Source organism: Dermacentor albipictus, chromosome 2 (genome assembly GCF_038994185.2).
Source record: "Dermacentor albipictus isolate Rhodes 1998 colony chromosome 2, USDA_Dalb.pri_finalv2, whole genome shotgun sequence".
Taxonomy (NCBI): Eukaryota; Metazoa; Arthropoda; class Arachnida; order Ixodida; family Ixodidae; genus Dermacentor; species Dermacentor albipictus.
The window spans coordinates 112,334,961-112,351,249 of record NC_091822.1 but is presented as its reverse complement, the minus strand read 5'-3'; the positions used below and the strand labels follow the sequence as shown (position 1 = coordinate 112,351,249).

At 47.6% G+C, this 16,289-nt stretch overlaps 1 protein-coding gene across 1 annotated transcript in view; it reads right to left on the bottom strand.

The window, feature by feature from the left end:
• LOC135911003 (nose resistant to fluoxetine protein 6-like) overlaps positions 1-3,951 on the bottom strand; it is a 37,267-nt gene extending 33,316 nt beyond the window's left edge. The window contains exon 1 of the mRNA XM_070533300.1: positions 3,654-3,951. Coding sequence (XP_070389401.1) covers positions 3,654-3,951 — 298 coding nt within the window. The remainder of the gene's footprint in view (positions 1-3,653) is intronic.
• Between the last annotated feature and the right edge of the window lie 12,338 nt (positions 3,952-16,289).

Here is a 16,289-nt window from a genome sequence, read left to right as displayed (position 1 = left end):
ACATACTGATCGATTTTCAGGCTGCATTGGCGTTGTTACCGTGACCATAACCATCCTACGCTCCGCTCGATTGGCGGCGGCAGCGACAGGTGGGGTTCGCGATGACGGCGCCAGGCCTCGCACCAAGTTGCGAGCCGTCTTCGTTACTGCGGGCCCCTTAGCGCCCGCCCTATTCGAAACTCTCCAACTGCCGTTCCCAACTGTCTCTCCTCCAACTGCTGTTCCGAGACCCACGCTCATCCGACACCCTCCCGTCTGTCTAACTCAGAGCCTGGCCGCACTCTGTTATCCAAATTAAGCCTAACCCCAATTACACACCCTACCGAGAGGGCCCCCTTGCTCCTATCCTCCGCTCTAACCTCAACATACCCCCTGTCCCCAAGAACATGAACCCTGAGCGAGACGGGAACCGCCGAATAGCAAGGGCCCGGGCCCTCTACAAACAGTATGGCGAGGACCATGAGGTGGTCTACGTGGACGCAGCGGAATATACGTCAGGCTCCCGTATGGCCCTGGCGGTAGCCGACAATCGAGTGAAGCTTCTAACATCCAGTTCAATCATAACCAATTCCACCACAGAGGCAGAAGAGGCAGCCATCGCGCTTGCTCTCATCTCTTCATCTGGCACCAAAATTATCATTGACTCCAAATCCGCCATTCTCAACTATGCCAATGGCTACATATCCCGCACCGCTGCGCGCTTACTACGCTTCTGGCAGCCCCGGTGCCGCATAACCCTAATCTGGACGCCAGCACATGCCGACCTCCCCGGCAACGAGGAGGCTCACTCCTTCGCCTGAGGTCTCACATTCCGGGCAGTGGGAGCCAAGCCTCCTCTATGGGCCGGGGAGTGCCTGCTCTCCTTCCATGATATTCTCTCGTATTACCGGGACAAACGAAGAGAATACACACACCCATCCCTCACCATAGAGCAGGCCGCACACGGGCGTCGACTACAAACTTGGACTGCTCCATAGCCCCTACTACTACATGCCAAATACCCAGACCAATTCCACTCAACATGCGAACTTTGCGGCAAACCAGGAGTTCCTGCACACCCTCCTCACATGCCCCACCTTCCCTCATCCCCCCCCCCCAATTGTCGTGGCGGTGTCTTACTGGGAGACTCTTCTGACCTGCACTTCCCCTCAAGACCAGTGCCGGATAATCTCCAGTGCAAGAAGAAGCATTGCGCTTCAAGGACTCTCCTTCGCTTTGTAAGGGTGCCCCCTCATAGTAAGGGAGCACTCAAGTGCCATGTAGGGGGCTTCAACCCCACCATTCATATCATTGGCAATAAATGTTTCTACCACCACCATCCGACACCCGGCTGCGGTGCGGTGCTTCCCTCTTTCGCCTATTTCTCTTCGAGATGCCCTGTGCCGAAGCAGCTTTGTTTCAGTCAGTTTTTTGAAGCTTGGCTCTCTGGGGATGGTCATCGAAGTTCCGTCGGGTCGTCCGATGCGACTGTCTGGCTGCTGCTTCGCTGGCCAGTATTAGGTGTGTTGCGGAGAAGTACACCAGTCACCACAGTGATATTGCTTCACCAAAACGAACGAGAACTTTTGCTTAGATGCCCGTTTACAACATATGTTCTTCTGTAATGTCGTCACACGTATTTAAAACTAAAACAAAGAAAGTTGAGAAGTTGAGTTTTGCTGGTGCTTGCCGAATAAGTGGCTGTGGTGCTAAACAGGCGAAATAAAGGGGTGGGGTACGGGAAGTGAACAAAGGCGGAAGGAAATGTTCACAGGCATTAGGCCGTCTTATTTCTCTCTTGATTTCAAACATATTTTTTTTACTATTATTACGCTAATAAAGTGATGTTTTACGTGTGGTTTCTGTTAAACTGAAAGTGTGTTGAACAGCAGTATGCTTGTGCTAGCCTAAATAAAGAAAGCTTCTGCATTAAAAACAGGTAATTAGATTTATTTGCAAGAAAATATTGTAAAGCGTGCTGAACGATCACGAAACATGATAGGGCTTGGTGAAACTAATCTTCGAGATAAACTTCTTCTCTCTGAAATATTAAAAAAAAATGTTCTTCTAAAAAACAAAAGCGTTTTATGCATGCAACACCTAGTGTCGAGTTAAGAGAAAAATTTGAAACTTGTATTCGACACAATGCCGCTTAGTCGATGCGAAATTTTGCCAATGAGACCTGCGTTCATACTTCACTTCTAAAGCTGTATAGACTCTCGTTTATTACCTTGAAGTGATGTTTCATCACTCAGTCATGAGATAGTGTCCATGCCCGTCAGAGAGCTCAATTTGTGTAAACAAATGTTCTATATAAAACACAGTGTGTGTGTGAAAAGCTTTACTGAAATGAGGTCCGGAGGCTCGACTTTTTAAGCCAAGGGGTGGACCTTACGTGGACCCACGTGGACCTTACGGGCAGAAATGAGCATATAATTATTATGCACGCCGGAGTGGAGGACTACGCGTTAATTCTGACCCCCAGGGGTTCTTTAATGCGCATATAAATCTGAAATATAGGCTAAAGTTTTCCATTCCACCGTCTTTCAAATTCCGTCGCCATGGCCAGAGTCGGGTCGCTCACGTTAAGCTTAGCAGCGGACCATCATATGCACTGGGCTACGACCTAGTGCGGTTGTATGCAGCATACATTAAACATATCATGTTCGCTGTCGTCCAAGTGCTTGCATCACTAAATAGGATACTAGAAAAAATACAGACAATAATTTGAGAGCGCGTTGCTACGCGAGGACACAGTCAGAGCTCGAACAAACGCGCGAAAACGAAGCTATCCTAGCCGCAGCGTAGCAAAGGCGATTCCCTCGGCTGACGGCACCTCAGCGCCTGTCGCAGCGCCACTATCGGTTGTGGAGGAGGACAGCGGCTTTGGTTTTAGTCAGCACATGATATTTTTTAGCCTTCATCATTCACAGGACTAAATTTCACACTTTTTTGACTTCTCAAAACACGCTTGTGGTCATTTAAAGGTAAACCGCGATAAAGAGGGTCTTTTGTTATAGCAGGCACAAAATAGCGGCAAAACCAGAAGTTCAGTCTACGACGTATACTGACCCTTCAAATTATAAAATAAGTTGTATACCTTCAGAATTGTAAAAAAAATAAAAACTATTCATCCAAGTTTCGCGAGGCTGTTACTAGTATTCAAGGTAAATAGCGCTGACGACTTTCGAAAACATGTGCCTTGATACTACTGTATTTAGAGTGTAAAGGAAGTCGTAATCACCTTCCTATTTTATTTGGCAGCAGGACGAGGTCCTCTTCAACTGATATCCAAGTTATTCCTGTCGTGCGCCGACTGACGCCTTCTTGATGCATGAAACATTTCTAACTTCATCAAACAACCTAGTTGTCCGCCATCCTGGACAGAGCTTCCTTCTTCTAGTCGACCATTGGTTATCGGCATTGTCAATCATCTGGCCCGCCCAGCTACACTTTTTCCTCCTAATCTTAACCAACATATTGGCCACCCCCTTTGCCACCCAATCCTCATCCCTTTCGTCTAATCCCCTTAACGTCATTCCTCTCATTTCCCGTCTAATCGCCCTCTGCATGGCCATTTTATTTGTATCACGCCGTTTTAGTTAACTCGACGTTTTTGCAGACTTTACAACGTGCCATTCGATGAAGCATACAGTACTGCCTTCTCTACTTACGTCTCAGCGCCCATGGCTCGAGATTCTGCATGGCTCGCATGAAACGCAGCAGACCCACGTTGCACTCGGGCGTGATGTCAGCGCTCAGGAGCCTCCTCCGCAGGGCCACCGGCATGTTGGCGAGGCCACCGGCAATAGTGTTCCGGAACAGTTGCATGTAGTCCAATTCCTCATCAGCACTCTCGATTGCCGTCGGACCGTCGTCTCCGCCGGAGGCACCTGTCACGTTTTCCTGCGCTCGCGCGCCTTGAAGCGCGATGCGTAGTAGCACGCAGACCACCGCGAGCGTGAGCCTCATATTCACAAGACCTCTGCTATCAAGTCTCGCCTATGTGTCTATTGTGAAGATAACGGGTAGGCGATGGCCTTATTACAATTTCACACCGGCGATCGGGGTCACTCACGACGCGTCGGCCTTCGTATGTCCTGAGGAGACTCGCTATACGATTATGAGTCGTTGTTTCTGCTTCAGCGTCTCGTGTCTTGCAGGAAACTCGGGCGCGTCAATCAATCGCTGTGGCGCCTTTTCGGTGCGCATTGAAGGGCTTCGCTTTCGCTCAGGGAAGAAGAACCAACACTGGCAACGCGCGCAGCTAACGAAGCGTAGAGACCGCCGGCAGCGAGGCTTTTTCGTAGAGTTCACTAAACGTCGACGGAAAACCCTTAGGATTGAAGGGAAGCTTTAAAGCCGCCGAGCAAATACGACGAAAACCGACACCAGTTTGTTCCTTCCCACAGAATAGAAAAGACCGTCGGCAGAAAGAAGGTCTCAGGATACCTCCTCGCGACACACGGTGAAGAAAAATGAACCACTTGTCAACCCGACGAGCAGCGATTCGGGGTCGGCTACAGTGCCCACCGATAGGCAGGACGAGGGTTTCAGTGCGTCATGGCCGACTGGCAGCGGCAGACCTCGACCCGCGATACACATACAACAGCCAGATATTCGAGAGAGCGATGGAGAGAATAAACATGCTGCATCTACACACGGAGGATAGCCTTCCACACTCTCTGTGACCGCCCCCCCCCCCCCCCCCCCTCTTTGCTTCCCTCTTCAATGCCCTCCGCATATCAACATCCCCCTCGCGCTCGTGTTTCGACGCAAGTGCGTGTTGAAGTACATGGTGATTCAATATATCGCGCCGGGCTTCTTTCCTCGTTGTACCCTGACAATCGCTTGCGCAAATGGCTGGCCGTCTGACCGGTCGGATGCACCTCCTCTCAGCCCACTCAGACTACGTCGAATGGTCAACTCCACGTTTCTTTCCGCCTATAGTTTCTCGAGAAGGAAAAGTCACGAAGAGTAAAGCTTCTACTATCCTCGTTGTTTGCCTTTAATCTTCCTTTTATTATGTACTTGTTTCATCGTCATGCATTTTACACTTAAGACAAAGTAAGAAAAGGGCCGTTCGGCGTACAAATATCAAACTGCACATCCACGAAGGCTACATACATACACACTAATGGTTCAGGCCTGATCCATAATGCAAGATAACATTGTTGCTTCAATTCTTTCCGTTTCATCTTTTTTACTTAATTTTCACGTCAAATGGCATTTTCCTTACGCAATAGCACACCCGTAAAATATATAAAACAGAAGAATTATACAACTGGCCCGGTGTCCTTGTTCCTCATTAAAAATTTGGGTTAGCTGTCTCGTATATGGCCCACCGTAGTAGTTTAGTGTCAATGGCGCCGACCAGCTGCGCTCGAGGTAACCGGTTCGATCCCGGCAGTGCACGGTCACCGCATTTCGATGTAGGTAAAACAGAAAGAACGCTCGTCTATAAAGATTTAGGTCTATGTTAACCAATGCAAAGTGGTCAAATTACTACGGCATGCTTCATAATTAAATTATGGTTCTCGCTCGCGAAACCCCGCTATGTGTGTGTGTGTGTGTGTGTGTGCGTGTGTGTGTGCGTGTGTGTGTGCGTGTGTGTGTGCGTGTGCGTGCGTGCGTGCGTGCGTGTGCGTGTGCGTGCGCGCGCGCGTGTGTGTGTGTGTGTGTGTGTGTCTGTGTGTGTGTGTGTGTGTGTGTGTGTGTGTGTGTGTGTGTGTGTGTGTGTGTGTGTGTGTGTGTGTGTGTGTGTGTGCGCGCGCGCGTTGCAAATGTGACATAGATGCCAAGAGGCGTGATCACGCCTCCTGGCATCGCGCCTCGACGTGCGTTTCGATGTCCGCTTCTGCAATAATGACGGCATGGCATAAATGCTAAGATGCATCGCTATAGACAGTTCGGAGATGTGTATATACGCCAACCGAATATTGCGACCAACTTGGTAACGGCGATCTCTGCAGCACTCGGAAAGCTCAATTTGTTTCAACGAAGAGTTATGAGAATCTCGAGGCGTATTTTGTGCACAAATGTGTCAGTGAAGTTACCAACGATATTTGTAAAGAAAAAGTCAATCCTTTTCTTCTGGTGGTTAATAAGGCACTCTGACGTACGGGACCAGGAAAAAAAGTTGGCAGTAGCTTAGAGCCAGCCGCAAGGCTCTCGAATGGTGAAATCCCCAAGAACTTCTATGTGATTAGTAGACATTGCTCGAGCTACATCAATATTTACGACATCCGTAGCTTGGGCCAAGTGGCCGACGCGATGGGGGAGCCAGCGGTTCTACCTTTTCGTCTTTCTTGTATAGATACCAGATAGATGAACTCCGCCAACTCCAACGTGCCTCGAGCGGCCAGTCGCACGGCGAATTCGCGTGTTCCAGCGGGCTTATTTCGCGCTCGGAAAACACTTTTACGTGGCGCGTATTTAGCAGCAGAAAATGTAGCGGGAGTTTTTCATGTTCCGTTCTGATTTTCTCAATGACACATGTAATGTAATTATAATAGTTGAGAGGTTGATTAATTACTAAGACTAGTTATCTGAATAGGTGGTATAAAAAATGATAATTTGAGTATCTACAAGCGACGGCAAACACCATTATGTCGGTTCTTTCCACCTACGTGGCATTTGTATATTTGCATAGTGAGCGTGCATTGCATTGGGTCTCCTTAGTTACTAAGCAAGCCAATAGCATCAGCGAATCGCAAGTTACTAAGGTATTATTCTCCATTAACTCTTATCCCCAATTCTTCCCACTCCAGGTCTCTGAGTACCTGCTGTAAACACGCTGTGAATAGCATTGGAGAGATCGTATCTCCCTGCCTGACAACTTTCTTTATTGGGATTTTGTTGCTTTCTTTATGGAGGACTACGGTGGCTGTGGAGCCGCTACAGATGTCTTTCCGTATTTTTACATACGGCTCGTCTACACCCTGATTCCGCAATGCCTCCATAACTGCTGAGGTTTCGACAGAATCAAACGCTTTTTCGTAATCAATGAAAGCTATATATAAGGGTTGGTTATATTCCGCACATTTCTCTGTCACCTGATTGATAGTGTGAATATGGTTCATTGTTGAGTAGCCTTTACGGAATCCTGCCTGGTCCTTTGGTTGACGGAAGTCTGAGGTGTTCCTGATTCTATTTCCAGTTACCTTAGTAAATACTTTGTAGGCAACGGACGGTAAGCTGATCGGTCTATAATTTTTCAAGCTTTTGGCGTCCCCTTTCTTATGGATTAGGATTATGTTGGCGTTCTTCCAAGGTTCCGGTACACTCGAGGTCGTGTGGCATTGCGTATACGCGGTGGCCAGTCTTTCTAGAACAATCTTCCCACCATCCTTCAACAAATCTGCTGCTACCTGATCCTCCCCAGCTGCCTTCTCCTTTTGCATAGCTCCCAAGGCTTTCTTTACTTCTTCCAGCGTTACTTGTGGGATGTCATATTCCTCTAGATTATTCTCTCGTTCATTATTGCCGTGGGTACCACTGGTACAGTATAAATATCTATAGAATTCATCAGCCACTTGAACTATCTCATCAATATTAGTAATGATATTGCCGGCTTTTTCTTTTTATGCATACATCTAATTCTTGCCTAGTCCTAGTTTCTTCTTCACTGCTTTTAGGCTTCCTTTCCTGGGAGCATGCCCAATTCTATCCATATAATGCTTCCTTATGTCAGCTGCCTTACGCTTACTGATTACGTTGGAAAGTTCAGCCAGTTCTATTGTAGCCGTAGGGTTACGGCCTTTCATATAGTGGCGTTTGTTAATCAAATCTTTCGTCTCCTGCGATAGCTTACTGGTATCCTGTCTAACCAAGTTACCACCGACTTTTGACTCCTTAATGATGCCCACAAGATTATCGTTCATTGATTGCTTCAACACTAAGGTCGTCTTCCTGAGCTACTGCCGAATATTTGTTCTGTAGGTACATCCGGAATTCCTTCATTTTCCCTATTACCGCTAACTCATTGATCGGCTTCTTATGTACCACAGTCTTCCGTTCGCTCCTCAAGTCTAAGCTAATTAAGGCTCTTACTATCCTATGGTCACTGCAGCGCACCTTGCCGAGCACGTGCACATCTTGTATGATACCAGGGTTAGCGCAGAGTATTGGGTCTATTTCATTTCTAGTTTCGTCATTCGGGTTCCTCCACGTCCACTTTCGGCTATCCCGCTTCCGGAAAAAGGTATTCATTTACCGCATATTATTCCGTTCTGCAAATTATACTGATAACTCCCCTGCTATTCCTAGAACCTATACCATAATCCCCCACTGACTTGTCTCCAGCCTGCTTCTTGCCTACTATGGCATTGAAGTCGCCCATCAGTATAGTGTATTTTGTTTTTACTTTGCCCATCGACGATTCCACGTCTTAATAGAAGCTTTCGACTTCCTGATCATCATGACATGGTGTACGGGTGTACGCCTGTACCACCTTCAATTTGTACACCCTATTTTGTTTCACAAGACCTGTCACCCTCTCGGTAATGGTGTAGAGTTCCTGTATGTTACCAGCTATACATTTATTAATCAGGAATTCGACTCCTAGTTCTCGTCTCTTCGCTAAGGCCCGGTAGCACAGGACATGCCGGCGTTTTAGCACTGTATATGCTTGTTTTTTCCTCCTAGCCTCACTGCGCCCTATTATGTCCCGTTTGCTGCCCGCTCATTCCTCCAATAGCACTGCTAGAGTCGCCTCTCTAGATAACGTTCCAGCGTTAAACGTTGCCAGGTTCAGATTGCAGTGGCGGCCTGTCCGGACCCAGAGATTCTTAACACCCTCTTCTGCGTTACCGGTCTGACCGCCACCGTGGGCAGTTGCTTCGCAGCTGATGGAGACTGAGGGTCGGGGTTTGATTGTTGTATTCATGTAGGAGGTTGTGGCCAAGTACTGCACCAGGGTGGCCAATCTTGCTCTGGTGAGGGAGTGCATCACCGGTTCTGTTCACTGGGATCAAGCGGCACTCCAGGCCTGTTTATGCAACTTGATCATCACGCGGATATTTTTTTTAATCCGGTGGAAAATTGCGCCGCACCGGGATTCGAATCACGGTCCTCTTGCATGCGAGGTGGATGCTCTACCTCTACACCACCCTGCATTACACACGCACGCTTTCTCGACACCAATAGGCACGATCACCTGCGCACGTACCGCGGGGCTTAAATGGGGATGGGGTTCGGCTGCTGGTAGAGCAGAAGGCTGCGAGTCCGATTGAGCATAGTGATATGGGAAGCAGGCCATAACGATCGTGCATTGGGTCTTTTGCCGTTATCGCGTGTATGCAGCCCTGGGTGTGCGTTCAGGAGCCCAGTATAGTCGTCAAACGTACATCGGAGACATCCAGTGTAACTTATTTTATAGGCGCTTTTTCCCTTACGTGTTCAGCCATCAAGAATGCGTTTACACGCCTGCATGTATTTACTCCAGAAAACGTGTCGCTTATGGTACGTACACTGCTGCGTATGACAATGGCGGCTATATTCAGTTTTAATTCCGACTGAAGCCGCGTAATGACGCCCGTATTATGCCTAGCCTAATAGTCATCTCTAAACCTTCTGATGGCTTCTGATTAATAGCTTCTGATGGCTAGGATACGGCTTTTTATCGCAGCAGAGAAGCTCCCTCAGCCAGAGATAGTGAACATAACTGGAGACGCCTCTTTCTTTCCGTGCAGCTGCGTGTCACTCGCCTCAAAATTTAGGAGTGAACTCCTGGCGGGAGGCCTTGGTGCAACTGCGCCTAGTATAATCATCATCATCATCATCATCATCATCATTATCATCGTCCTCATCAGCCCGGTTACGCCCACTGCAGGGCAAAGGCCTCCCCCATACTTCTCTAACTACCCCGGTCATGTACAAATTGTGGCCATGTCGTCCCTGCAAACTTCTACGCCTAGTATGGATCTCTCTTTGTTCGTCTGCTATCGAGCAGTGGGCTTAAGGACGTGCGCAGATTGGGTATCTTGCGGCACGCGTATAGGGCAGCGCGCTCTGCTCTCCGGAATAACTGTGACCAACTGCGATTCCTAAGTGCGCATCTGAATACAGTGTGTTAGGTGCGCGTCAAAGAGACCCAGGTCGCCAAAACTAATCCGGAAACTACACCGCGTGTTACACGATATCCAATCAGCGCATGAACGTGTTTCCGTTTTCGTTCTGTTCGCTTCATTTCGACTCCGTTTAAATGCACCCTACATGACAGGGAAATCCTGTCATGTAGGGTGACAGGGATGTAGGGTGAAATCCTGACAGGGAAACCGAAATCCTCCAGAACGAGCTTAGCAGCCGAATGCCGCAACCGCTAATCTACAACAGCACATCATGACAGACGAATGCTGTACGTTGTATAGAGCGCAAGATCTGCAGAAAACGGTGCCTTAGGTAAAAAGACAAAATAGCCGAGCTTATGCATGCCGTACAAGCTCATAAAGCAGGACGGAAGTGTCAAAACGTAGATGAAATGCTCATACGCTAGACTGCTGTTTCCTCACTTTTCGCTCTTTGACACGAAAAAAGGAATCACTATGATGCTTTATTTTTGGGTGTCACAGCGAAAGAAAAGCTTTATTTCATTGAAGACTGCATTATCGGTTGGCTGCATCGGGAGAGCTTAAATTTTGTTAGGCTCAAACGGCTCGCAATAAAGTGTCCTGCGCAATTCGGTACAGCCCTCAGACCTCCCAATAATTCAGTGTTACGGGAGGTCGTTGCCATAGGTCGGTGACGCGGTCGGCAGTGTCGTCATAATGCACATTTGTTCACTAACTACGAGTCCGTTAAGTATGAGCGCGGGCGGCCTTGCATTCCATCGTGTAACTTAGCCCTGAAGCCCCAATTCCTCGATGTCTCACCGCATCACGTAGGCGCTCTTTTTCTCCGTCGTAATTTCGACGTCAGTTCTTTTCCAAGTGTACAGCGAAATTCCGTCCCCTGGAAATTGCAAGACCATTTATATTTTCAATTATTTTTGTTCACTGCGGATGTCTAAGCATATTCCCGAGAGGACATCCGGGACGCGCAATCAGCCAAATGATCGCGAACGGGTTCTGATCAAAGAAAACCGCGCGCTTTCTTCCTTGTTTGCACAAGACAGAGCGGCTCGTTGCCGTTTACGACCTTCAATCACTCATCTGCAAGCCACGACCTGTTTTATTGACGCTCACTCAAGGTCACCCGTCCGCCGGAAAGTTTCTGGACATTATTCTCATTTGCGTGTTACGGTTTCCCCTTAGTCTTGCTTCATGAAGGAGCGGGCGGTTCGGAAAAGCGATGGCATTCGATAGCGCCAGCCCACGCCAATGCCTGCGCTGAGTTTACGATGGTGACCTCTCCTAACCGTATCAGAGGCAGTGGAATAGTAAATGATAAGCACAGATCACTGCCGAAGGCACAATGTTGCGTGCACACGGAAGGTAACAGCTGCCTTGCTAGTGGCTGACCAGGGCGTCTGCATGAAAGCCGGTTGAAAGTAGGTAACTCGGTGACGAGGCTATGTAACCCTGCGACGAAATCACCTTGTTGAGCTTTCAACGACATCTTTCAGCGATGACTGATTTATTTATTGATTGATTCATTCATTCATTGACTGATTGATTGATTGATTCTTTGTATTCCACCTCCCAAATCGACACCGACGCTATTAGATGCGCTGCTGTGGAAGACTGCGAAATAACTTGCAACCTGTCATTCTTCAACGTGCGCCTGAATCTAAGTGCGCGAGCGCTTTTTGTTATTTTATTTTCATTTCGACGCCATGAAATTGCCGCCGCGCCGCGGCCGCGAATGGAGCCCGCGATCACGTGCTCAGCATCAGGACGTCATTGCGAACGAGCCACCAGGCCGGGTGTTCAGCGATGCAGTTTTGGTGTCTGTAATCTGCACTAGATATACAGGTGATTCTGGGCTTGCTTAGCCTCAAAGAGTGGGATTTATGTCTCGCAGCAGACTTTTCTTTTACCAGATAGCAACCTTATTCTGGTAGAATATACTCCATGGCGAGTGTGTCGATGTGCGTTGCCGCGCTGTATCGTTATTTTAATCATTAGTTTGACCTAGATATTGCCGCAAATATTACGCGATTCAGTATCGAGCATTTATGTCATGGTGCATTGTCGCTACGCGAAACAGGCCCGGCGCGGCATGATCGAGAATCCAGTGACACGTGCCGAGTGGTCTGAGCTGTTGTGTACTGGGCAAGACATCAGCAGCCCGCACCAGTAAAGTAGGGAAAGGAGGCAAAGAGAGACAAAGACCTTTAATGTCGGAAAGCCGGAGAGGTCAGAGAAGGAAGCGGGAAGGGGGATTCGATTAGAGGAGCGCCGTACGCGTCCTTGTGTCAGCCTAAAGGGCATGCTAAGAAGCCAAACAAATGTTTCGTCTTAACAGGCATCCTCTTCTGGGCGCAAGAAAGTGCTTGAAGCATCTTGAAGCATAGCCGTGCTTCAAGATAGCTTGAAGATAGCTTTCAAGATACCTAATAGCTTAGGTATTATTCCTCTACGTATTTTGTCGCGGTCAGCGACTTCATAATTTTCTTCCGAATAGTAGTTTATCTAGTGTTTAATTTGATCTGCGTTTCTGTAACCTGCTCATGCTTGTGTTGTTCTTGCAGACTTATCATCTCTTTTGTTTATCTCTGTCTCTTTCCGCATTAAACCACAGGCTTTCTCTTTAAGTAACTTGATGTTTCGTTCCAATACTTTTGTCGGAGTTTTGTAATTTCATACTTTATTTTACTAACAAATATTTTGGTGTAGAAGGCACTGTCTGTGGCCGAACTTCTCAGATTTTGCATTTAACAGAGAAGAAGAAGCTGCCGGAAAAGTGTTTGCCTACTTGATTTGGGAGCAACAGAACACATTGTTCACTATTTCGTTATAACGGCTTCGCTATAAACAATAAATTCCTAAATGATTAAGGAGCGACAACGCACCTGCATAATCAACTTAATCTAATGAAACATTAAGAAAGCAGGAGATTAGCAGCAACAAAAGAGCACGTTCTGCAGTTTCTATGATTCGTCGCCACGTACACTTTAAACGCGGTGAATAAGTTCCAAATATTGCGGAATTTTTAAAACTTCCCTGTGCAGCTGGAATATTTGAAGAGCTGGATAATACTAACAGGAGAAATAGAAACACACATATAACCATTTGCAGAAATTCAAAAGTTAACTTCTCAAATAATTAATTTGCGACCCATATTGCAATTTGCGAGCTGTAACCGCTGAGTTTCGTGGCCGAATCCACTTTGACTGAACATCTGGGAGAACATCTTGCAGCATCTGTCCTAGACATTGAGATTGTTAGGCGGTTGTCTTCTACGTGAGCTAAACGAGCAGCTTGATCAGCACGTTCATTACCGGTAATACCACAGTGATTTCATAGGCACTGAAAAATTATTTCGTATCCTTTCCCAGTCAGGTGGTATATGGCCTTTGTAATTTCGAACACCAACTGTTCATGCGGACCGCTCTGTGAGGCTAACAGTAAACGTTGCAGTACTTTCTTGGAGTCGCAGAAAATTGACTATTTCTGTGTTCGTTCGTCATTAATAAATTATAGTGCGACTCGAAGCGCTGAGAGTTCTAATGCCGGCGACGTTATTAAGTGAGACGTTTGCAACTTGATAGTGGTGGCTTTTGCTGGGATGACGACAGCAGCGGTAGAGCTGTCCAGCAGAACCGAGCCATCTGTGTATGTATGTGTGGATAATTCCCGTACATGTCATGTGTACTAGGAGTGAGGTAAACGGTTTCAGAGCCGACGATGACACATCTGCTTTTTTTTTTGAGCTCCAGGTATTGTCAGGTCAATCTTTGGCTGAATGAGACGCAAAGGAGGAATCGAAGTCCTCGCGGTAGGTGTTAAGCCGCATGGCAAGATGGTACATCCTCACCAAGTGCGAATAGCCTTCGGCGGAACGAGGCACGTGACCTCTCTGTAGCTAGAGGCTAGATGGTGGAAAGGAGGTGGGTAATGTGTCTTAATACTCCAACTGCGATGTGACTTTCTGTGGGGCTTGAAATAGTTTCTGCCGTTGAAGCGCTTCGAAGAAGACCTAAACAAATCCCGAGCGCTTGGGCCTGAACCCTTTGTATAGTACGTAGGCTTGTTATACTTGCGTTGGTTAATGCTGGCAAGTTGCACCCAAAAAGCTGAGAAAAGGAACCCAATATAGTTGCAGCCTACCGCTTCTGGACATTCACGAAGTGACTTCGAAGGAATGCCCGCAGATGAAAAAAGAAGGTCGCATCCTTCGAAAAATGGCAAGAGATCAATCTTCACGTAAAGATGTTGCTCTGTCTGGTCGCCAAAGTGACCAACGCTCACGACGGCACCACAAAGCCATTTCAAAAGAACTGCATAGCTGGATGCCGGCGCGACGACCACCTCGGCTTGCGCGTGCATAGAGGACGGTAACCGCGCCTACTGCCAATCCGACGTCAGTGAGAGCAGGCGGCAAATATTTGCCACCACCGGCTGATGCAGGCACACAATGGCCTTTGCTGCCCTCTACACCCACGTCCATGACAGCGTGCCATAGTGGCCCTCTGCACCATGAAGCCAGTAATGACAGGGCCATTAAAACCGGTGACACTATGGGAAAGACAGCATTGAGAAAATGCTGAAGCATATAGTAGAGTCAATGCGCGACACTCTCAGTGGTCTCCTGAATCAGGCCGCTAAATGTGCCGTGCAGATGCTGACACTGGATCCGCTTATCGCAACTCTTTACATGTTGTAAAGGTTTTGATTGGCGCTTGTGGCGCACATGCAGGGGAGGGCCACACACCAGCTTCGTCTTAGCGCCTTTATCTCTAGGTTCGCGTGAACTAGGGACTACAGCCAATATACGGAACCGGGTAGTGGCTTCATGGATGAGATTTCTGAATGTTTATCATAAGAACCTTGAATTTACTTTCACCTTTGTGCATCTCTATTTCTATGTAATAATCATCCCTCATCGCAGCTTTATGTTCCCTGTTCACCCGCCCCATGTGCAGAGTAGCCGGCTAGAGCGCATTCGTTTAAGCCGACCTCTCTGTTTTCCTTCAAATAAATTCTCTCTCTCTTGTGGACATTTCCCAAATCTTTCCAACAGAGAACTTCAAAAGGGGGCAGATGCCTGTCAACCACCTTTTCATGTCATTGCAATACATGGTGCCTCCATAATATGTCTTCGTCAATTATGATGACCAAGAATATATATGACCGGATATATGGTACCATATGCCGATTGAGGACCATACTGTAGTGCGTCGTGAACTTCCGCGTATTTGTCATAATTGCACATTTATCGGAAGAAATTGACAGGCCCTAATTGCGGAGGTAGAGAAGAGTCTGAGTGGCCGCTTATCAGAGCCGTGCGCGCACGAGCAGGCGTGTCACTCCAAGCGCACAGACACATGTGTGGTCCGCGTAAAATGATATATTAACTGTGCTTGGAAGGTGATCAAGTATATCAGTCAGCTTGAGCTTGAACAACGTAGGGCTCAGGGTAGGACGAAATACATGGGCGTTCCAGTTACTTCCATGCTCAATGCACAAAAAAGTCTTGGGGTTAGAAAGTAAGTGGGTAAAACAGTGCATTTGTACAGCGAATTTGATGGCGCACATCTCGAAATTGGTGTCATTCTGGAAATTAATTCTAAGTTGATTCCCACATCATCCTCACCGGCTACAATTCCCAATTGTGCCGTTCCGTAACAATATTGATTTCAGAACTTAATAAGCAAATTATTGATAATTAGTGAATGTTTGTTTAGATTTCCCTTGCGAGTAATGTCCGCCTCTCTGATCAGTCCAGCTGAAGGACTAGAACTAGGTTATCTGACACCGGCAATCTTGAAAAATCCAGTAAACTGCAGAATTACGCCCCTGTGTATGTGTAAGCTGTGTAAGCTGTGTAAGTATGTGAACGCTATGGATGTGTGTATGGTCTGCCCACACATAGTCTCGAGTGTGGAGCATTCTCTTGGTCTTGAAGATAGAAAGGCACCACGACTCGGGCAAACGTAATGGGTTTCAAATGACATCGGCCTGCCCCTCACTGCTGGAGGTCAGAAGACTCGAAGGACGATGCGGAGATCGCGTGGAGCCAGTGCGCGCTGGAACCACCTCTAAAAACACAGAAACCACAATTGCACGCAAGCACCTCGTTACCACGCCGTCTAAGCATGCTGCACCTCCTCGGTTACGTGACGTAGCATGCAATCCGCGTCTTCTAAGGATTCCGTTGCATACCGACCACCTCCTATTGCTTTTTCCGTTCTTTTTTTCTTTCTCGCG